This window comes from Perognathus longimembris, chromosome 2 (genome assembly GCF_023159225.1).
Source record: "Perognathus longimembris pacificus isolate PPM17 chromosome 2, ASM2315922v1, whole genome shotgun sequence".
Classification (NCBI taxonomy): domain Eukaryota; kingdom Metazoa; phylum Chordata; class Mammalia; order Rodentia; family Heteromyidae; genus Perognathus; species Perognathus longimembris.
Window position 1 is genome coordinate 40,693,508 of NC_063162.1, and position 24,553 is coordinate 40,718,060.

At 37.4% G+C, this 24,553-nt stretch overlaps 1 protein-coding gene and 1 long non-coding RNA gene across 5 annotated transcripts in view; one reads left to right on the forward strand and one right to left on the reverse strand.

Moving 5' to 3' along the window:
* Positions 1-24,553, reverse strand: part of Jmjd1c (jumonji domain containing 1C) — a 172,889-nt gene that overhangs the window by 93,389 nt on the left and 54,947 nt on the right. For 2 of the 4 annotated variants that reach the window (XM_048338859.1, XM_048338857.1), the window contains exons 1-2: positions 6,081-6,536; positions 2,159-2,272 (exon numbers count right to left, since the gene is read on the reverse strand). Coding sequence is in view for 1 of the 4 variants with exons in the window: in XM_048338856.1 (XP_048194813.1) it covers positions 2,159-2,272 (114 nt within the window). In the remaining 3 variants the exon portion in view is untranslated. Of the gene's footprint in view, positions 1-2,158; positions 2,273-6,075; positions 6,537-24,553 lie in introns of those variants that run through there. The other 2 variants (XM_048338858.1, XM_048338856.1) reach the window with 2 other exon arrangements.
* On the forward strand, positions 1,035-24,145 carry LOC125346372. Its single transcript, XR_007209919.1, has 3 exons — positions 1,035-1,351; positions 20,775-20,778; positions 24,121-24,145. It is a non-coding gene; the product is annotated as an uncharacterized LOC125346372 (long non-coding RNA).

The following is a 24,553-nucleotide window of genomic DNA, read 5'->3' on the forward strand; positions in this document are numbered from 1 at the left end:
TTCAATGTACATTTTGTAGAGTTCTAGGCCACCTCGCAAGAGTTTCTTTTTAAAAGTAATTTCTTTATAAATAGTTTACTTCAGATACAAGGTAAAATTTCCAAAGTGCTAATAATGCAACCACAGAATTAAAAAATTATATAATGAGTTAGGAAGGGTTCCTCTGAATTTACCTACCTAGGTCTTATCTATTTAAACTTACTTTAAATGACTTTTAAACAAAACAAATGATAATAAGGCCCAGAGTATATCAAATGGCATACACAAAAACAAAATAAACCCAAGGGAAAAGTTCCTTCACTGTTAAACTAGGATTAATTGTAAATTTTTAGCTATAAATTTTATGAACAAAAAGAATAAAGGTAACAGTGCCAAAAAAAAAAAGCTATCTAAAAGAAAACGAAAAAGGAAAGACTTTTTTTAAAAATCACATGCAGACTTCAAGTAACAAAATAACATGTACATTAAACAGAACTACTGTGTCATTTTGGTAAACCTAATACATAGCTACTGTAATTCCCCAAGTATTTTAACTCCAGCATAACAAATCATTGCTCATTAACTCAAGCCCTTGTTCTTTCCAAGGAAACAATGGCTCTCCATTTTATTTATTTAAAAATCAGTAATTGTATGGCATGCACTAGGAGAATTGATTCCTTAAGAAAACAATGTTAAACTAGACTAGCCTTGAGCAAAAAAAAAGCTCAGGACAGTGCCCAAGCCCTCAACCCAGGACTGGCACAAAAAAAAAAAAAAAGAAAAGGTAAAACTAGTTCTCTCATTTTCTCTTTCTGTTACAGTATTATTTTAAACACTAAAGTAAAAAGAAACCTAAATAATATAACTGATTCTCTAAAAGTCTGATGTAAAAATAAAATAAACTGTGTTATTTTACTTAATACCTTAAAATATTAACTCCCAAATTAAAACAACATAAAAGCTTAATACTCATTTTCTTCACAATCACTTTTGGGGGGGGGGGGGGGAATGTACTGTGTACTAGGCAAGGGCTCTACCAGTTGAGTCACACTTCCACTTCTGGTTTTTTGCTAGTTAATTGGAGATAAAAGTCTTCTGGATTTGTCTGTATGAGGTAGATTCTACCCTAGTCAGATCTCAGCCTTATGAGTATCTACAATTACAGGTGTTAGTCACTGCAGCCCTGACTTTCAAAAAGATTTTTATGCTTCAGCAGAGTACTTACAAACATGTATTATCACACCAAGTTAATTTACTACTTCTTCTGAGTTTCTTCATATAATCTAAATCTAATCTTCTAATAGAAAATCTTATCCAATAAAATGTATTAATGTGTGTGTGTCTGTACTGGGGGGGGGGGGGGGGGCGGGTGGTCTGGGCCTGGGCACTATCCCTGAGCTCGTCAGCTCAAGGCTAGCACTCTGCTCTACGCTTTACCACTTACGAGTCACAGTGCCACTTCTGATTTTTTCTGAGTGGTTTATTAGAGGTTAAGAGTCTCCTGGACTTTTCTGCCTGAGCTGACTTTGAACTGGGATCCTCAGATCTCAGCCTCCTGAGTAGCTAGGATTACAGGCGTAAGCCACAGGTACCCAGCTTGTATTTATATTTTAATCAGCAAATTATTCAACTAGTGGCAACTTAACAGAAATATTCCCTTAAAAAGAAATGAGGACTGTAGATAAAAGATGTTTGCCTAGCATGCTCAAGGCCTGGGTTCACAGAACTGAAGATAAAAAGAAATTGCTATTACATGAAAATGACAGTTGCAGACATGTGAAAATTAAATCCAATTATACTGAGTATATCTTTAAACTTTTAGAGTTGGAAACAAAAATAATGAATAGTAATATTTAACTAGCTATTTTCTAACATTTAGGATTTCACGGGCTACTGTGTAAAGACAAATTTCTGGTTTACATAAAGTTTTCAGTACATATTTCAAGAAATAAAAGAATCATTTGTGTGTGATAAAAATTCGCTGAATTAAGCTGTGGATGTGGCTCAAGTGCTAGAGTACCTGCCTAGCAAGCAGGAAGCCTTGGGTTCAAACCCTAATACCACCACACATACACAAAGCCCACACAATAAATATACTAAATGAATTCCTTGTACACTTGAAGATGTTTGCTGAAAGTGTTTTAATTAATTTTTTTTTAAGTAATCCAAAATTTCTTACCTGGTAGGGCTGAAAGGCACTATCCTCAGTTAAAAAATCCAGTTGTTTGTCTATAAGGAATTCTACTGCAGTGACTGATCTGGGTTTACTTTTCTCAACCAGTGGCTTGAAAGTCTGTAAAGAAAAGAAATTTTCTGATGGTTATTTTCTAGATTGTGTTTCCTAAATGTGGTGTGTGAAAGGAGGGGCATAGAAATACTATGCATTATTGTCAGTAACCACAAAAGTATAAAGCAATTTGTTTATCAATAGGATATTTTGTGTTAAAAAGAAATAAATAACTCTGTGTATGCACGTATGTGTCCTATTAAGTCCCAATTTTTCATTCTGGAAAAAAAAATCAAATGTTTATGTAAGTTTTTTGCTTAATATTCAAAAGAAGAAACAGTTTCTGAAAACATGAGTGTGTACTCATTTCTTTTAAACTATTACCACTCAAGAGTATGATTTCAAATTTAATTTTTTTCTAGATCATCCACACTAAGTCAAGTTTTTGTTCCACAGGAAGCATATCGTCTTTTAACTTTACCCCTACCCCTGCCCCAAGCATGGATAAAAAGTCATTTCATAGAGAAAAGCAATAGGAAGAGAACACCAAGTACTACATTCTAGCAGCAAAATTTCTCCAGATCTCTAGGACTTATCTAACAAATGTGAATCTAAGGTCGCGCGACTCTTTTTAAAAAGATCCATCTTTTATGTATTTTACTCATACCTTAGGGTATGAGAAGAGGTAGAGAAAGGATAATAATACCATGTAATTATTGTTTTAATGGCTATTTCACTCCAACTCTTAGTAGAAGCTTGAATAAAAATTAAATGAGCTTATATCCATGGGACTGTTCTAAAACTTGAAAGCAAAAACATTTTTATCATCTTATATAAGAGTAGCTTTACCTTAAAAGCCAAAAATTAAAAAATGAAAGTAACTTCTAAACTGCTTAACTTATGTCACAGAAGGAATCTTCTTTACTGTAAGGCAAACTGGATGGATCATTTGAGTACCAAACAGCTTTTAATTAACATAGTAAAAATTCCCAAGGGTTCCAAAGCCATTGTGTTTGCCTCTTTTCAAATTATGTCTTCAAGAAATATAACATCTTGTTAATCACTAGTAGTAAACATACTCTGGGAAAACTTCAAGATCTTAAGTTTAAGGTGGCTCATAAGAAGTTAATTCCTGTAAGAAATTTGACTACAATTCTGTAACTGCTTTGACTAGGTAAAAACATGAGGGGAAAACCCCCAAAATTTTAAATATGCCTCTTTTTACACTATACAGTGAATTTATAAATAATAACATCTTAACTGAATTATTGTGGTAAATATTTTCACAGTGTGATATAACTCAGTGTTAAGAGTAGGTACTTAATAGTATGAACAAAACTCTGGGTTCAACCTTTTCAACTCTCTTACCCTCCTCCACAAAAAGAACCCAAAACAATACCTCGTAGATTATTCACTTATATTCAACATTTACAATTAGAAAGTCTAAGTATAGTAAAGTTTTGTGTTCTAAACTTAAAGCACTATATATTATTTATGGTAAGTATTTTGAGTGAGAAATTACATCTTTAAAGTAGAAACTCACTACCTTATTAAAGTATTATTCTATTTAAGTTTATTTGTCATTCTAATATTTCCTACTTGCCAGAACTAGATTACTAAAGTGATGATTTCATAAAATCCTATTCATTATTTTCCTTAAGTGACAATGTTTAAGAAAAATAAGAGTACTTATTTTAACTTTAAAAAATGCCTGCTATTATGGAATCTACTGACAAGAATAATACTTGAAAAAGATTAATTTAGCTCATCGTAACAATGAAAAATTGTTTTCATGTTTAAACCTGTCAGTTTGAGTTTTCAGTAAATTACAAAATATTAGCATCTTCTCATGAGGACTTTTAAGCATATCAAATGTCCTATTTCTTTTCAAACAGTATCATGGTTAGGCCAAGGTATATATTATCTAAGTTGCTAAGGATACAAATTAACTTAGGATTTGACATAGAAGTAAACTCCACCAGTCTCAGGCAAATAATACAGGTGTGATTTGCATTTTGCATGAGATCTAGTCCTTTTATAATATGAAAAATATTCTTTTGACTAGTCAGTCTCTCACATGCTTTTCTCTACAAGACAATTCAAGGCTTTAGGGGTAACTTTAATTACCTTAAATTATTCTTAAGGGGAAAAGTTTAACTTCTAGGTTAAAATGAAAGTTCCTCAAGTTTGAAGGTTTACTTGAAAGAAATTTGTAAAATTTGGTGACTGAAAATATAAAAATATTAAGTTTACAATATTCAAATTTGAGTACTCATTAAGAACCATGATCTATTTCTGATACCTGAGCAATTATAATTGTGGATACAAAATAGGGCAAAACTATATTACATTTCTTAAATAGGAAAAGCCACGAATTAAAAATGATAAAATATATTTAAATACAAATAAGTTCCTATCAGGTACCAATAAATACTTTTATAATGCTTGCTAAGGGAATATTTTAACATGTGTTAAGCGATCAACCATGAATGAGTGACTGATTCTACTTTATAAAAAAAATAATAAAGAGAAACACAAAAAGATGTAGTTAAAAATATGCCAGTTTCTTTTAGTGGCAAATCAACAATGTAACCACTGTTAATGTTTATACCCAAGTCTAACTTACTTTCAAGTTATAGTATTACCATAAAATTTAACATGCATGTGTTTAAATAAAAGCATGTATTCTATAGTTTTTATGATGAATCTGAAGTCAATATTTCATGGCTGTAGACGCACTGGAATGTACAGAAACTAGAACTCATGCATTACTAATTCAAGACTAAAGATATTCTGTGAGGAACTTCCACCGCCTAAGGGGAAGCAAAGAACTACATCTGAAGAAAAGTCACTGTACAATAAGGCCCTAATCAGAAAAGACTTCGGTCTCTAAAAATTCAAGTAACTTAAAATCGCATACTTAGTTTTAAACAAAATACTTTATCAGATTAGAGTACTCTTAAGGTCATTTGTCTGTGTTAACCATTCTTTAAAATCAGTCTAAAGACAAAATAAATATACTTGAAAGTCTATATTTCCAGTAAGGCCTACCACGCTATAGGAAGAATGCTTAGACCAACTGTATCCTGTTTGGGGCTCTATGCTGCACCGCATTCCATTCACATGAGGAAGAGGCGAACAGATGAGCCCTCCCCGAAAAAAACATTTTTTAGATAAATCAGCTACGGCTTTCAAATACAACTCAGCTGCTCAAACAAACCATGTTAAGACTCACCAGCTAACATTTAACAGCAAATTCATGGAGTTTATGTCTGCTGTCTGAGTCTCTGAACAATCTCCGGTTAACATTAACAATTCCTTTTCCAAGTTAAAAAAAAAAAAAAAGTCAGGCGCATTAGCCACAAAAATATGGATAGAAATCTCGACAAAAGTAAATTGTGAAGCATAAGGCAAACAAGGACACATTTTAACGTGGAGATTTTGGCAAACAAACAAACAACAACAACAACAACAAAAAAGACCAGAGCTACTTCAAAGAACAAAGTCCAGATTCCCACCCAAGCAGACCTGCTGAAAAACATGTTAGAAAACAAGTTGGGGGTTGGGAAGAGAATACACTACCCAAAAAAAGGCCCTCAGAAAACAAGTATCCTTACTTCCTTTGAAATATCCATTTGAAATACTTCTGTCATACTTTATTTTTTAAGAATCAAGTTTTTAAATGAATCTTTTTAGTGCTTCACATTGTTACAGTTAACCTCTTTCTAAACAGTTTTTAAAATCTTAAAACTAAAAACACCAAAGCCAGAACTCGAATAAAAAAAGGCAGTGACCTCAATTCCTAAGGCTGAGAACCAAAACCCAATGTAAATTAAGACAAAAGAAAAAGGAAGCAGAAAAATACAAACCGTACTTTGTTCTTGAGAATTTTCAAGTATCTTTAAATCTCCGAAATCCAAGCCAAGACTTTAAAGGTCAGTAAGTACAGCTGACAGTTCATTTTGCTGTTAAGCAGCATGTATTTTTTTTAATCTATCGTAAATACTTCTTTAGTCTTCAAAAATCACAGGCAAATGGCTTTTAAACCAAGCACTTCAGAGCTCACTTGCAGCAGCGTCATTGTATAGGAAGAAAAGCCAAGACCACAAAACCAAGCAGGGGCTGTAACCTAACAAGTCTTCCGACCAGAAAATGACGATTTTCTGTCTGCTCCGGCACAGCCCTGGCAGTGATGAGGATTACAACTCGCTCTTTGTCATCAGCACTGTGGTGTTAACGACTAAGAAATCCTGCAGCTGAAGCACTACCGCATCCTCCGATCTGGGTCAGGATAATTTCTCCCGAGGTCGCTTACATAACCAGTAAGATACTCCAAATAAAGACAACAGCCATCCATTAGCTAGAGGAAGCCTTTCCCACTGTACTCTGCGTGGAAACACACTGCAGTAGCTTCCAACAGAGCAGACACCCAAATGAGAAAGAGTACTTGGCTCAAGGCGCACAGAGAGAAGGGAAGAGGCGGTGCTCTGTAAACTGTAACTAATCCCCCGTCACAGGTGCTGATGGAGTCACTTCCAGCACGAGTCACATTACTGGTGATTACTCATTTGGCTGCGGCCATAGAGACTGGCTCATAATTTTAACAACAGACAAAGGCAGACTAGTGGCGAGACTGAAAGCTCAAGTTTACTGTCTCCTTCATAAAGCAAATGCAAATATAAAGTTTTTGCTTTCCAGATTTACCAAGGTGAGAAAGTGGGGAAAAAAAGAAAAAGTTAAGTATGTCCAGTTGGCAAAAATAAAGCACAGCTTTAAACCATAAGAAATACTTAGTGTGTTTTCAAGCAAAGCATTTTTTTCGGTTTATATTGTCTTAAGAATATAAAAACACTCAAGAAAATCAATTAGAAATTTTGGTATCCGTTTAAGTGAAAAAAAAATCACATGAAAAACAGCCTTACAGGCAACTTTATTCAAAAAGAGAAAAGCTAGTAACATGTATTTTGGCAGATTTTTTAAATATTTACATTTTCATAAACAGTTTATACAGTTCACAGATAAAAATTTGTAAGCTGAAAGCATAAAACATTTTTCTGATGTCTATTAATGTGTATCTGGATTCTGGAATTGCATTGTTTGATATGGGATAGACTAACCATATGTGACCAACTGAGCAACTGAAATGCAGGTTAATCTAAAGTGAGATGTTTGCTGTACATAAAAAATATACACCAAAAAGTAAGGTATCTCAAAGTTCTACGTTGACTGCATCTTGAGACAGTATTTGGATATACTAATTAAATAAAACAGTATATTTAATCTCTGCTCTTTAATTTTAATGTAAATCCTAAATATTTTAATTACATTTGGCTCAATTTTTATTTCTACTAGACAGGGATACTCTAAAGGCATTTCCTCATATTATAATAGATATTTAAGTAATGACACAAAGTTAATTTTAGCTACTCAACAAAGCAGAGTCCAGAGATAAAAACAATGATTTGTGGGTGTATACTAAACATCAGGCTGTAAATGATTTGTGGACATACACTAAACATCAGGCTGTATCTACTTATTTGTTAGTATAATTGTTTTCTTTCCGGGGGGCGGGGGATGTGAAGAGTAGAGGGGTAGGGGTGGTTTCCTGGTCCTGAAGTTTAATAGATCTTTAGAACAGTCAATGAAATCCGTAAGTTAGCTGTTAAGTCAATCATGCTTCACTATTAAGATTTAACTGAAATGCTTTCCATTTTATTGTAAGGATTATATGAAGAAATGTGAAAGAATGCAAATAAAGCTTTGAAAATATACCTTCAAGTATAAAATAGTTCACCTACTTTAAATGGCATATGTACATAGAATTTCATTGTTCATTTGTCTCCATGTCGCTATCTTTCTTTTTTTCCAGTCCTGGGGCTTGAACTCAGGGCCTGAGCACTGTCCCTGGCTTCTTTTTGCTCAAGGCAAGCACACTACCACTAGGCCATATTCCCAGCCCCCACTAAGATATCTTTTAATTTTCATAAATCTAAAATTTACTACTTATTTATAAGGATATATAACTCCTTTATACTTAACTCACAGTGTTTTCATTTCAATAATAACTGGTATCAAACCAGCTGAAAATAGGAGGTTTCAATTTAGTATATGATAGCCTTATACTTATGGCTTATGGACAATGATTAGCTTAAGGATAAAAGTAAAATATATCTATGTTATACTTCACGGTTGGTGCTAAATGTAACATTTTATTCAACAGAAAACACTATAATGCTAGTTAACTTTAGTATAAAATATTTTACTAATACTGAGTACAAAATCACATATACTCTAATAAATCAATCAAAATGAATTACTTAAGAGAACAAATAGGGACATATATGGAAATAAAAAGGTCATACTATGTCATATAAGTACCAAGAAAATCAGTGAGCCCCAAACAGCAATGGAAACAAATACCTGATACCACTTGATAGAATCAAACTTTACATACATTTTATACTACAATCCTATAATTTACTATACATAAAATATTAAGTTCAATATTTATAAGATTCACCTATATTGCAGCATAAATTTGGGTTTTGATTATACAGAGACAAACTTAAAATAGCTATCACTGCCTGTGAAGTACTATCAGTGTCCTCCAACACAGTCAAATAATATAAAACTGCATTTAACAACCTAGATGCCATAATTGTCAGGTATTATGACTGAGCTTGCTCCATTTGTATGCCTGCTCCACTAATACTCTATCACTTGAACCATGCCTCTGCCCAGCAATTGTAGATGGAGTTTCTTGGATTTTCTTGCACAGGATATCTATGAACCTTGATCTTACAGAGCTCAGCAGCCTGAGTAGGCTTGAGCCACCGTTGTCCAGACAATGAATAGCTTTTGACTATTTAAATTGGATTTGACTAACATTTTTGTAAATATATTAATGTAAATTTGGTCTGGTAATCTGATAAATTTCTAACAAACAAAAAGAGTAAAGCAATCCATGTACAGGTGGCACCACCTATAATCCTAAGAAGGAGGCTGGAATCTAGAATAAAGGGCTCAAAGCTAGGCTGGCAAAAAAGTCCAAAAGACTATCTCCAATTAATCATCACAAAAGTTAAACTGGAATTGCAGCTCAAGTGGTAGTGCCAGACCTAAAGAAAAACTTGAAGCCTTGAGTGAAGCCCAGGTACTAGCATTAAAAAAATAGTGAAATATTGGGGTGCTGGGGATATGGCCTAGTGGCAAGAGTGCTTGCCTCGTATACATGAGGCCCTGGGTTCAATTCCCCAGCACCACATATACAGAAAATGGCCAGAAGTGGCACTGTGGCTCAAGTGGCAGAGTGCTAGCCTTGAGCAAAAAGAAGCCAGGGACAGTCCTCAGGCCCTGAGTCCAAGCCCCAGGACTGGGGAAAAAAAAAAAAAAAAATAGTGAAATAAAATAATACAGAAAATTTGTCATCAAACATTATGTTTTTACGTTTTACACAAATCCTCTTAATTCTCTCTTTGTCTCACAATTTACTAGTGCTGGAAGATCCAATGTTCAGACAGAGAAAATCAGAGTTAAATCCTTTGTTCTTATGGCTTCTATCTCCCTTACTAGAAAAAGGAAAACAATGTTACTGACCATTTCTTTTTCTTGGGAGGGGAGGATGTGGATACAGCCCTTTTCTGGCTTTTAAAACAGGCTGGAGGAAGAGGAAGTTACTCTAGTTTCTGCCCAGAAATAATCATCTCTGACTTCCTTCCTTTTTAGCTTGTTTCTAGGTTTCAAGCTGAATAAATCAACAGAGGTGAGAAAGTAAACAGAGGCCAAGGGAAAAGCAACTGTGGTTTAGGGAAGAAAATCTGTTCTTTCCAATAATGTGAGAACTGTATATATACAATTAAAGAGTTAAAAAGGTATTTTGATTACATTTATCTCGGGACACAAAATTAAATCTCTTACCTAAATACATATGGAAGCCTAAACAAGGAATTCTTAAAATTATAAAGACCTAAGCAAACATAAAACCATTAAAAACAACCTCATTTAATTTTTTGTGGTTCTAAGAAACAAACATAAGACCTCATGAAAAAGCTTTCTATGACCTGCATTAATTGTACTTTGCAATGATGCTATTTTAATTACTTTTCGACAAACTGATATGTAAAGAAGCTGAATGATAATAGTGACAAGTATCAAAGTGTGATATGCCCTTTCGTGTAGACTTTTTTCTAAAACAAGTTTCAATACACTGTACTTTTCCTTATAAAAGCTTTTAAAATGAAAAATTGAATGTAAAATTCCTGTATCGTGGTAACATCCAGAGGATTAACTTTTCACATTAATAAAATTATACATCCCAAGATCTTCCATATATTGCAAAAGCTGTGTAGCAGTTTCTTCTTTAAAATGATTGGGTTCTACAAATATTTTAAGATCATATGGACCTTCACCTTAATCACTTTTATGAAATTTCTACCATTCCTCTATCATGTGGCACGTCATTTAACATATATATATATATCATATGTTGCGCATCATATATATATATATATGTTTTTCTGTGTTTGACACTGAGCATTTAGGATAAATATAATAGTGAAGAAAAGACAAATTCCTACACAACCACAGCTTTTGTAGTTTTTAAAAAGGAAACACACATTAACAAAATAATCATGCAAATAAACAGAAAAGTCACAACCTTGTTAGATATTCAAGAGTGGAGAATCATTTAATAGTCCTTTACTTAGTTCTGGTCCTGGGGCTTGAACTCAGGACCTGGGTGCTGTCCTGAGTTTTTTTGCTCAAGACTAGTGCTCTACCACTTGATCCACAGCTCTACTTGTGGATTTGAGGCAGTTAATTGGAGATTAGCATTTCATAGATTTTCCTGAATGAGATCCTCAGATCTCAACCTCCGGAGTAGATAGCCACTGGCACCCAGCTCCTTCCCCCTTTTTTGGTATATTCTTGATAATTACTCAGTCACCAAAAAAATATACCAACAGAAATGTCCACTCTGTAACTCGGCAGATAGCATGCCAAAATTTTAATGACATATATTCTAAAACATGCTTTAAAACTCCAGAGGCCATTCTCTAAATTTTCAGTAACACTATGGCAGAATTCTATGTCTTTTCTTTCATCATGAGTTCTTCTATGAGTTTGTCATACCCATGACTTCAGGTTCAGAATTATCTTTACCAGTCCTCTTTCTCCCAGTATTGAGAGTTTACCTGCTTTTTTTTTTTTAAATAACTTTGCAGGTTGTATTTCTTCCCACAAATATATATAGAGAAATATATATATTTCAGACCTGCCTTTTCAGTTTGTTCTACTTTATATTTCAAACTATTACCAGTCCATAGTTATCCTGTTGCCAAATTTGGTTAGAATTAGATGCTTAAACCACTTTGCCAAGTTATTTGGGTTTTCTTTCAAAACAGCTAGAGGCAGTTTGCTTAAGAAGTAGGTATCAGGGCTGGGGATATAGCCTAGTGGCAAGAGTGCCTGCCTCGGATACACGAGGCCCTAGGTTCGATTCCCCAGCACCACATATACAGAAAAACGGCCAGAAGCGGCGCCGTGGCTCAAGTGGCAGAGTGCTAGCCTTGAGCGGGAAGAAGCCAGGGACAGTGCTCAGGCCCTGAGTCCAAGGCCCAGGACTGGCCAAAAAAAAAAATTAAAAAAAAAAAAAAAAAAAGAAGTAGGTATCACACAATTAATACATTGGATCATACTTAATGTTTCACTTGTTCATATAATATTTGATATTTTATTTTTGCTTTGGAAAGTCATTTCCCCAAGTTATTTTGTGTTATATATGATAAACAGGAGTAAGATTTGGAACTAAACAAATCAATTTGTTTGTGTGTGACAGTTCTGGGACTTGAACTCAGGGCCTAGGCACTGTCCTCAGGTAATTTTGCTTTAGGCTAGCACTCTACCATTTGAATCACATCTTCACTTCTGGCTTTTTGGGAAGTTTATTGGAGATAATAGTTTCACAGACTTTCTTGTTTGACTGGCTCTGAACCAAGATCCTAAAATCTCAGCCTACAGGGTAGCTAGGTTTACAGGCATGAGCCACTGACACCTTGGCTTTAAACAAATCAATTTTAATGCTCATATAGCAAAACTAATCAAAGAAGTTCTCAAACAAAGGATCGGGGTGGGGGGGAATACGTAATGTTTTGTATAACAAAATATTTCAATGTTCCAATGAATCCATTGCATGAGACTAGAACATGGGAACACAATCACATATAGTTTATAAAACCCAAATAAATGAAAAATCCAAAAAAAGAATATTATGGAAGCCCTGAGCCCAGAACTAAAATTCATAGCTGAAGAATTTTTACACTGATAAGTGGTATTAAAAATTGTATTGTTTTTCATGCTTGGTGGCATAACCAAGGCAGAAAGCAAAGTGCGTTGCTATCTGCTGTATTAAACTTTAAACTTTGAACTTTAAATGGAGGAAAGTGAAACTTATGTAAAAGAAATTGCTAAATCATAATGAAGAGGAAAGAAAGTGACGTCATTAATTTATACTATACTAACAGTACTATGACCTTTCAGAACAAAAGTAGAGTAAGGAAACTTTAAAAACAATACTGGGAAAGATGAAATACTATGAAGGTGGGGGGAAAACACGTGGTAAAACACCAGCCTTGATCAGAAGAAGCAAAAGGACAGAACTTAAGCTCTGAGTTCAAGCCCCAGTAAGGGCATAAGGGTATAGACACACACATAAAATCAACTATGTAGCATTACTTAGATGGTTAGATCATAATGAAAATGATCCTATATTGTTTCCAAGAAGATGAACTGTAGCTCATCACAAAAAAATAAAAATTTAATAACCAATTCCTATCAAACCAAACTACAGCTACTTATAAAGTAGTAAGCTGTCTATAGTATAAAGGATCTGGATAAAAACTTGTGAAGCCTGTCACTAAAAGATCTTGTTTCTAGCATTAACAGAGAATGATTAAAGGGAAGTACAAACACAATTAAACCAAACTTTTTGTACATACTACTTATTTTGCATATGTAAATATACATAAAAGTATTACTAAATGTTTACATATCGTTCATAAGGTGGCAAAATTGAATATAAAAAATAACATTTCCAATCTGAAAATAAGTCATGATAACCAAGTAGACTGTTTGGTTTAAAAAAAGTACACGGAGGGAGGCTGGGAATACGGCCCAGTGGTAAAGTGCTCGCCTCATATACATGAAGCCCTGAGTTCGATTCCTCAGCACCGCATATATAGAAAAAGCTGGAAGTGATGCTGTAGCTCAAGTGGTAGATTGCTAGCCTTGAGGGATTAAGACTTCCATTATATATGATACAGAGGCTATTTATATTTGAAAACTAAGTGCATTTAGGTGATATTGGTCACCTATTCTCAACAGTTTTTCAATTACAAATATTATAATACAATTATCCAAGTTTTAATCATATACTTTTAAGTACTGATCATTTATGGCAGTATTTTGACAACCATGAAATATCAAAATATTGATACATAAAGTAAAAGGATTGTAATAGAAAAATGAATTTCACATAATAGTCTTCAGTTTTGCAGTGCTTTCTTATAAATTACAATTCATTTAAATTAACTTTACTTCCCTTCTGAGATGTTGAAGAATAGTAAGTTCTATTACCAAAAAAAAAAAAAGGAAAAACCAACAACCTTAGGGCTGGGAATGTGGCCTAGTGGTAGAGTGCTTGCCTTGCATACATGAAGCCCTAGGTTCAATTCCTCAGCACCACATACATAGAAAAAGCCAGAAGTAGCACTGTGGTTCAAGTGGTGGAGTGCCAGACTTTGAAGTCAGGCCCCACTTTACCATGCGAACCCCACTTTACCACATGAACCTGAGATAAGCAGGCCCTGTGAGCAGACCCAGGACAAGCTTATTGGGGCCCAGCCGGTAACCACTGGGAATACTTAACTCTAACCACCCCTAGAATGCCTCCAGTCCTGTGCCAATCAGATTTGTACTTGTGTCCGGGTCTTGCTTGCTTGAACACCTGATTGCTGTAACTTTGTTTTTTGTCTTGCTTGAACACCGGATGGCTGTAACTTTGTTTTATGTCTTGCTTGAACACCTGATGGCTGTAACTTTGTTTTTTGCCTTTATAAGCCCTGTGCAATCGCAGCTCAGGGCTTCCTCCTAACCTCCGCTGTGTCAGTGGGTAGGACGAGGCCCGAGTTGCAGCTCACTTGAATAAAGCCTTGCCTTGCTTTTGCATTTCGGAACGTCTGAGTCTCGGTGGCCTTCTTGGTGGTCGTTTCACGACTTGGAACAACATTTGGGGGCTCGTCCGGGACAGCCCCAGAGACCCCCCGAGACCCCAGACTCCGAAGGTAAGAAAACAGTGCTGTTCATTTGTCTTGTCCTGTAATTTGTCTGTTTTGCTTTTGCTTAGTTCTTGAAGGGGTTGTCCAAGCGGACGCGCTTACTCAGCAATCCTAGGGAGACTCTCGCCCCAGACTCTCCACTCTTGAAGGGGGATACTTGTAGGGCGCGAGTCAGTTCAGTTTTTGGCCGGAACTGACCAGGAGGGCCTCCTAACCAAGACTCAACCCGCCCACCTTGTACTTGGGTCTGCTCCTTCTGCTTAGCTGGCAGGAGGTTGTGGGCCAACTTGGGTCCACTCCTGCACCCTGGCAGGAGGTTGTGGGCCAACTTGGGAGATCTCCAACCCGTAGCTTTTCTTGTTCTCAGGCCTGTGTGTTGTATTGTTATAATTGTTTGGTTTTTTTGTAGCCTTTTGAACTAAACATCTGATCAGAGCTATGGGTAACGTTCTATCTTGGGGACCCCATCTAGCCCCCTAGATTTGACCCTAGCTCACTGGAGGGATGTCAAGGAGATAGCTCAGAACCGAGGTGTGGCCCTTAAGGAAGTCAGTGAGAGAGCTAATTGGCCACCTGAGAGGAGCTTTGACATAGTTAAGATCAGGACTTTACAAAGCCTAATCGACGCCCCTGGTTCAGGCTATCTAGACCAGATTCCTTATATAGACACCTGGAGGGAACTAGTTGACAGGGACACTCCAGCTTGAGTTTGGCCTTTCTTACCGACTCCCTCCTCCACGCCTTCCCCTACCCCAATATTCACTCAAAAGACACGGGGTGACAAGAGAGAAACCAAGAGGGAAGAGAAGAATTTGTGCCCACCTGTCCTCCAGGGAGGAAGCGTGGAGGAGGAAATGTTTCCCCCTCCATACTCCCCACCCCAGTTACAAGAGGACTCTGAGGAAAATGTTTCAGCTGTGCACTCCACTCTGGAGGGGCCCGCCCAGTCCTGGCGCCAGCAGCACAGGGCACGGAAGCGTCGGCACAAGGCCAGCCCAAGCCACCCGCAGGCGGCGGGGGGGGGACAGGACCCCACCACGCAGCGCTGTCGTCCGTGTTGGTTGTGATTCTGACAGGCTCTTCTGTGTCAAACCTGCATAAGATGTACAGGCGACAGCTCACAATCACTGTGTCTTGAGTGTCCGCAAAAAGAACTCTGGGGGGACCCCCACCCAGCCTTCTTAAGCAGAAAATTATTTGGTGTGCTAAAATGTTTTGCTAAGACTATCTAGCCCTGGAAAATGAGGCTGGAGAATGCTAGAATCATTTGTTAAAGGTTTTGTCTTAAAAATTTGGGTGTTGCAGGAGTAAGATTGACAAAATGCCTCTTGCCACTGGAAAATGTACGGCCGATGCTTATTTTGCGCACTTTAAGATCTTTTGAATATGTATTTGTGTGTGCATGTGTGAGTGTGAACATGTTCAAGACTATTACTATGATGGGTAGGACGAGGCCTGAGTTGCAGCTCGCTTGAATAAAGCCTTGCCTTGCTTTTGCATTTGGGAACGTCTGAGTCTCGGTGGCCTTCTTGGTGGTCGTTTCGCAACTTGGCACAACACTAGCCTTGAGCAAAAAGAAGCCAGGGAAAGTTCAGGCCCTGAGTTTAAGCCCCTCGACTGGCCAAAAAAAAAAAGTTACTTAGGTCAATAATTTTAATAAAAATGTTATACATTTATTTTAACCATGTATCTGGGTATCCAAGGTTTACTTAATTCAGGTCAATTTCTGTTTCACTGAAGACATTTCCCTATAAATCAAGTATATCCCAAAACTAACTGAAACAGGCAAGTGCTGAGGCCCAATGATGATGCACAGAAGCTTTGTGGAAAGAGAAAGGTCAGGAATTAACTCTTCACAGATAATGAAAACTTATTCCATGGTACTGGTTTTCAAACCCAGATATCCAGTAAACAGTCTAGACAAATGAAAACTTTGGTATTGCTTTGGATCTAATAACGTTTTATAATTTTAATAACAGTTGCTTTTTCCTTGAGATTTGAAAGCATCCTTTGTATTTGACCATCAACTTTCTTACTTGTCACATTTAGGCCAAACTATGTTATGTATTGACTTTAGACTGTATTTTCTTTGGCATATTGTATTTTAGAAAATTTAATCCATTAAAAAATAAAACCACTTAAAGCGTTCATGGATATAAGCATATTTATTTATTTATGTGGCATCTTCCTATGTTGCCTAAGCTGGTCTTAAACTCTTGGGCTTAACTACTATTTATGTCACTGTCCTTCTGGTACCCTCAGTGCTGGGGACTCAACCTGGGGCCTTCAATTTGCTAAAGCAGGAAATAAGCATTCTTCTACTCTGATGAAAGGTAAAGCAAAAAAAATGCAATACAGAGCAGAGTTTTTTCATGAACAAAGTTTTTCAGTAGTCAACTTATAATGCTTGTGAAGCCAAGTGCTAGTGGCTCATGCCTATAATCCCGAACTATTCAAAAGACTGAGATCTTAAGATGGTGGTTAGAAGTTTAAGCCTGAAGTATAGCTGTGGATTATAGTGGTAGGGAGCTAGCCTTGAGCAAAAAAGCTAAAAGACAGCACTCAGGCCCTGAGTTGAAGCCACAGGATCAGCACACATACAAAAGAAAAGCTATGGCATTTCATTTGCCATGAGTAAACTTTTCTTTACCATTCTACAGTAACACTAAACTTAGATTTATGTTTTAACATATCAATTATAATCGATAAGGAATCCTGAAACCCTTTGTTTCCAGAGTTTAATGCTGAAGGAATACAGTCGTGTTCACCAGACAAACAGCAGTGGTTCTCAAAGAATAGCCCCCAGTCTAAAAATATTAGCAATATTAAGGAAATATGTAGTGTAAATTTGGCCAGATGCTACTGGCTCATGCCTGTAATCCTAAAGAGAATGATACCTGATGGAGATTCAGAGCCAAACTGGGAAGAAAAGCCCATGAGACTCTCTAGCCAAGAAAAAGCCAGAGTGTAACTATGGCTCAAGTGCTAGCACTACCTGTGAGACTAAGAGTGAAGAGACAGTTAGGCCCTGAGTTGAAGCCCCAGTATACATACACATATGCAAGCGCATGTGCACACACGCCACAAATTGCTGGGTTCACAACCAACTTACAGGATCAAAATCTTTGAGGGCAGAGTCCAGAAATCTGTGCCTTAACAAGTTATTGGTAATTCTGATGCGGTCAAGTTTGAGAATTAAAGGCTTATATGGAGTATTAAATTTTATGAAGTCAAGAAATTCAGTGATTGGAGAAAGTAAATGAAGGAGTTAGTGACAATACCACTACGAATAAGGAGGACAGGAACCCCTTGGGAATCTGATAAAAGCTATTACAGTCCCGAAGACTCAAAATACTTGGTACTTTGTACCATAATTTCAGAAATTTCAGTATCATCTAGACCACCTCAAACAATGTACTTTCCTAATCTTTAGCTAAGAGATGGGGGTGCAGAAATTCTTAGTTTTACAAGACTGATTATTTTGGAGGCTGTCAGTTTGGGGAAGCAAGTAATTCTGATAATCATGAATCCTGGTTAAGAACACCTGGAATAAAGTGAATACATCTCAGGGCACAGAACCCCAATTCAGGACTTAGATATTCTCTTGACAGAACAGTCTTTGTGTCACTTTGCTCAACGAATAATCTACTTCCTCAAAAATTTTAAATAGCTTGCGGTGGAAAGCAAGACATTTTTCAGTGTAGGGCTTTGACCCTTTGTAGAAGTCTTTAACTCAACCCAATTTGTGGGGGGGGGGGGGGGGGGAAGAACACTTAAGTCATGTTTCCAGTATGGCATTTTTGCTCTTTTAGAGACTAAATCTCATAGACTTTTATTAACAGAGAAAAACTTAAGGATAGTACAGAAGAAACTCTCTTATTCTATACTAAGAGATATCTAAAGATCTCCCAGCTTCCTTACAATACCAAGCCACAGAAGCAGTGATATGTGAAAGTGGCAGTGCTGCTTCCTCAAATTATCTGGCAGAGAACATAAGACTCAATAGTGAACATTATAAACTCAAAGGTAAGTTTCCTCTTGAAGATGAGGATTTAATCATTATGATTCTCTACTTTTTAAGTATACTGAGAGGTACACAAAGGGGAAGTTCCTCAGGAGAGGTTAGATGTAGTTAATCACTCAACAAATGCTTTCAAAGCTGACTTAAATTGCTAGGAAAGCAAGAAAAGGGAGGGGAAGATAGAAGCAGGGGAAGAGAAAAAAAAGTGAAAAAAAAATTCCCAAATCACACAGATTATGAACCCAGAATGAGTTTGCTGAAGACTGCCCAAGAAGGTGAACCCTTAAAATTAGATGAGAGAGGGACAGGTGCTGGTGGCTCATTCTTCTAATCCTATCTACTCATACTCAAGATGCTAAAATCTGAAGATTTTGGTTCAAAGACAGCCCAGACAGTAAAGCCCATGATATTCTTATCTCCAATTAACCACCAAAAAGCTACAAGTGGAGCTCTGACTCAAGTAGTAAAGTGCTAGCTAGCCTTGAGAAGAAAAAAAGAAAAAATTCATGGATAGCACCTAGGTCCTGAGTTGAGGAACAGCATGGACACATGCACACAAAAGCAAGCCCCCCCTCCCCCACACACAACCATAGGTTTTTCAATCACATATTAACTGAAGCAAATACTTTCCAGTTTTAATAAGGTACAAATAACATTAGAGATGTTTAAGGCATGTTACATACCAAAATATTTTGAAGTGATTACCAGAATCGAGGTAGTTAGTTAATACATCTACTCGGGGCCTGAGAACTGTCTCTGGTTTCATTTTGCTCAAGGCTAGCACTCTACCACTACTTGAGCCATAGTGCCACTTCTGGCTTTTCCTATATATGTGGGGCTGAGGAATCTGTAATGGGTCCCCCCAAGGGAGGGGACCACAATGTGGGGTGGGGTGGGGGGAAGCCCCCATCCCTCCATGAGTCCACCACTCAGAGACAGTCTCACTAAAAAGCATACTGACTGGCCAGGGTCACAGCCAAGACTTGGGAGCTGAGACTGCGCCCTGAGGCCATGCTTGGGGTTGGGTTATAAAGGCAAATACCACATGGTCAAGCCTGCCACACTCAGGTGGCCAATGAGGTTACAACACTTACAGAGTGTGCCAGGTCACACACAGGTGGCCAATGGAGTTACAATCGGCTTCCTAGCAACTGTTTGATTTAACCAACCTATCATTTTAGTTAGACTTGGCCCACAGATTTGGCGGGGCTCGCATGATGAAGGCGGATACGCCTACTCAGGGGAGGGTACCGGTTTAACCTTGAGCATTCCACTACTCAGGTAGTCAAGCAGTTTACACAATCTTATCACAGTGAAGGGGAACTTCCCTGGATAGGGCAGGGGAGATCTTAATAAAAATGGAGTCGGCTTCTACTCTCTTTAACTAATCTGAGATGGAGTCAATGTGACACCCCTCAACAGACAATGATGGCACTGGCCATATCTGCCCTCCATATTACGGAATCGAACCCAGGGCTTCATGTATGTGAGTCAAGCAACTACCACTAGGCCATATTCCCAGCCCCATCTGCTGTTTTGAACATCAGTTCCCTCTCCCTCTCCTCTTTCTCTCTCTCTCCCTCCCTCCCTCCCTCCCTCCCTCTCTCTCTCTCTCTCTCTCACACACACACACACATACATACTATTAAGGGCTGGCTGTGGTCCAAACTGCTTGCATTCCATAGGCGAAAATAATGATATATAGGAATGGAAATTTTTATTTATTTATACTTTTGGCCAAAACCATAGAGAAAGTTTCAGTATATCTCTTCTTTGCCCTAATGTCACAACTTACACAAAACAAAAACCAGCCAGGTGCCAGTGGCTCACATCTGTAATCCTAGCTACTCAGGAGGCTGAGATCTGAGGGCTATAGTTCAAAGCTAGCCCAGGCAGGAAAAGTCCAAGAGATGCTTATCTCCACTTAATCACCAGAAAACCAGAAATGGTGCTGTGGCTCAAAGTGGTAGAGCACTAGCTTTGAGCTGAAGAGTTCAGGGAAAGCACCCAGGGCCCAGAGTTGAAGCCCAACAAACAACAAAAAAGAAAAAAGAAAAAAAAGCAAACAAAAACCAGTCAATATGCATATGTTCTCCCTTTCCTTCCTTCCCTCCCCCATCCCCACCCCCACCCCCGCCTTTTTTTTGGCCAGGGCTTAAAATTAGGGCCTTGCACTTTTGCTTGGCTTTTCCCATCAAGGCTGGTGCTCTATCAGTTGAGTCACAGTCTCACTTCTGGATTTTTGGTGGTTAGCTGAAGGTAAGCATTTCACAGACTTCGTTGCCCAAGCTAGCAGATCCATAGATCTCAGCCTCCTAAGTAGCTAATATTATAGGTGCCACCAGCACCCAGCACAATGTTTTGCTTGTGGGAAAAAAAAAGTCTTTTTATGGCATTAGGTTACTTTCAGATGGTCAGAGTCACTCCCAACATGGAATATATCACTAGTCCATGGGGGAAAAAATCAGAACTCAAAACTCAAAGCACAGCTTCTACTGAATTCATAGTTTTTATATCACCACAAAGCCAAAAATAGGTCTAAACATTCTAGGCCAAAAACCATCTGTAACTTCTTGAATAATAAAACTGAACAATAATAAACTTTAAATCTCCTGTTTAGATTCCTGAAAGCTCCTATTTAAGTATGGTGCAATCATATTCCCATACCACCATCACAAGTACACATTAGTAGAGTATGTAGTAAAACCTGCTTGGTAGCTTTTGATGGAAAAAAAGGATTGATGCCTTTTCCAGAAGAAGAGGAAGAGGAGGGAGAAAGAAGAGGAAGAAGGAGAAGAAAGGACAAGAGGAAGAAGCAGAAGAAGCCGGAGGAGGGATGGGGAGAAGGGAGGAGGAAAGGGGAGGGGAGAGGAAGGAAGAGGAGGAACAACAACAACATAGTAGTGGTCATTGTCATACTAAATTTGAACTCTCTCTTGCTAAGCAGGCACTCTACCACTTGAGCCAAGGCCTCAGTCATTTTTGGCTTATTTTTCAGATAAGGTATTGAGCTTTTATTCCAAGACAGGTGTTCCACCAAGATCTCTAGATTTCTGATTCCTAAGTAGCTGGGATTACAAGGCTGCACACCAAAAGAAAAGACAGCAATGAACTTGGTTAAGAATTATAAAGCTAGATATAGTTCAAGTGGTACGGCACCAGACAGTTACACAAGGCCTTGTAGGCTGAGATCTATCTAGAGAATCCTGATTCAAAGTCAGAGTGGACAGAAAAATCTTTGAGACACCATTTCCAACCAAGTAGCAAAAACCTAAGCTTGGGACTCAAGTGGTAGAACTGGCAGAAAAAGGGGGCTGAGGTAGAAGAGTAAGAGGGAGAGAGGGAGTAAGGAGGGGAAAGGAGCGGGAGGAAAAAGGGAGAAAATGGGAGGGAGGAAGAGAGAGATATTGGGGTGGGAAAGAGCAGAGGGACAAATTGTGGTCTCTCTTTGGTATCTTTACACTTGAACCTGTGAGCATTAAGTTATTACAAGTACTCCTTCCAAGACCTTTATGTATGATATGTGAACTGATAACTAAGATGGCTGCTAAGTGACTAATGGTATATACAATGTGCATATATTAGACATAAAGATGCTTCCTATCTAGAGAAAAACAGAACGAGAAGGCAAAAAATTTCATCACATTACTGAGACAGACATGTAATTGAATGTTTGTAAATTGTTTATTTCTGAAGTTATCCATTTAATTTTGAACTCTGTAGGGAACTAAAGCCTCAGAAAACTGAAACATTGACAACAAGGATATTACAATACTTTTTTTTGCTGTATAATAATGCCTGATAAAGAAATAACCTTTTAATTTTTTCCTTCCCTCCCATCCTTTCTATGGTGGGAGTGGCTGAGTGGAAGGAAAGGAAAACTATACAGAAATAACAAATATAGGGCTGGGGATATGGCCTAGTGGCAAGAAAGCTTGCCTCCTGAGATACATGAGGCGCTGGGTTTGATTCCCCAGCACCACATTTACAGAAAACGGCCAGAAGTGGCGCTGTGGCACAAGTGGCAGAGTGCTAGCTGAGCAAAAGGAAGCCAGGGACAGTGCTCAGGCCCTGAGTCCAAGGCCCAGGACTGGCCAAAAATTAAAAAAAAAAATTAAAAAAAATAACATATATATTTCCATCAACTATTTTAATTCCACTTCCACAGGCTCATTCTTAAAGAAATTTACTAAATGCTAAATTTACTAATTAAGTCTATGGAAATAACTGGCAGGACAAACATTACACATATATTAATATTACATTAATATTAATATTCTAAGGCCCAATTCACTTCATCTATAATCCTGTTATCATGATGATATCCAACCACATAAATGAGATTTTTATTTTCTTCCTTAAAGCTATTGCCCTCTTCTCAGTCAAGTTATTTATTCCAGGATAATCACAGACTCCAAGCCCTTTATTAAGAATGATCATTTCCATTACTGTTGTTTTACAACTAATCTCAAAGTGAGTCATTTTCTTCAACTCTTCTTAAGTAAAAAGTAATCAACTCAGGGGCTGGGAATATGGCCTAGTGGCAAGAGTGTTTGCCTCCTACACATGAAGCTCTGGGTTCGATTCCCCAGCACCACACATATGGGAAAACGGCCAGAAGGGGTGCTGTGGCTCAGGTGGCAGAGTGCTGGCCTTGAGCACAAAGAGGCCAGGGACCAGTGCTCCAGGCCCTGAGTCCAAGGCCCAGGACTGGCCAAAAAAAAAAAAGTAATCAACTCAAGTATATTCATCCATCAAGCCTGCACATCAACTAACAAACATCTACAGAAACAAATTCTGTCACCTGATATATTATATCACTTTCAGTCCACATTTCAAAGGAAAATATCCCCTATTTGTTTTACTTATCACTTAAATTAATTGCTACTTCACTTCACAACTGTGAGGTAATGAATACTTGATTTTGATTTTCCTTCTTTCTGGAATATACTTTGCACAACCCATTATGAAATAGAGCCTTCTGGCTCAACTTTAATAAAATGATCCAAATACAATATTTGGATTATCCTAGTTTTATAATCCAACATAATCTACTTTTCTTTCTGCATTCTCTTGAAACTCCTCTCAAAATAATGGCATACTTAGTACTAAATTCTATTCTCATCAGTACTAAAGCTTTCTTAATAACTGAGAAGCATTTCCAACTATTTACATCTCATGTTTTATGAAACTTGTTCCTCCCTTGCTTTGAATATCATACTCTGATTCTTTTCTCTGATTTCTGTTATATTTCAATCTTCTTAGCTGGCTCCACTTTTTCTCAACACTTTAAATGTGATACAGCAAGATTAATTCTAATATTTTGAGGTCTAACTGATAATTTCAATTCTTTAAATATTATCTACATGGAGAAAACTGACACATCTAGAAAAAGGCTTTTATTCTTCTGAACTTTCTCACTATCCTACTTGAGTTCTTTTTTTTTCTCTTAATTTCTTAATTGGCTTTCTGGCATTTATTCTGACTCTTCCAACTTGCCCAACAATATAAATCTCACTAAATCACTCCCTTGTTCCAAGCACTTTTTTTTTTTTTGCCAGTCCTGGGGCTTGAACTCAGGGCCTGAGCACTGTCCCTGGCTTCTTTTTGCTCAGGGCTAGCACTCTTGCCACTTGAGCCACAGCGCCACTTCGGGCCATTTTCTGTATATGTGGTGCTGGGGAATCGAACCCGGGGCTTCAAGTATACGAGGCGAGCGCTCTTGCCACTAGGCCATATTCCCAGCCCCCAAGCACTTTTTTTTATTACATTTAGAAGAGTATATAAATCTTTTCCACCTTGCAAATGAACACTTCAATGAATCAACCCCTTTATCTTTTTCCAGTTCCATATTTTACTTTCCTAGTAATACACATTTTAATCAATCCTATATTCTTTTACATTTATTCTACTCTCAAGTAGCTCAAATGGTTCCTGTTAATCCTTTGGATTTAAAATGTAGTTCAAACAGCTCTTTCAGTGTACTTTCAGATC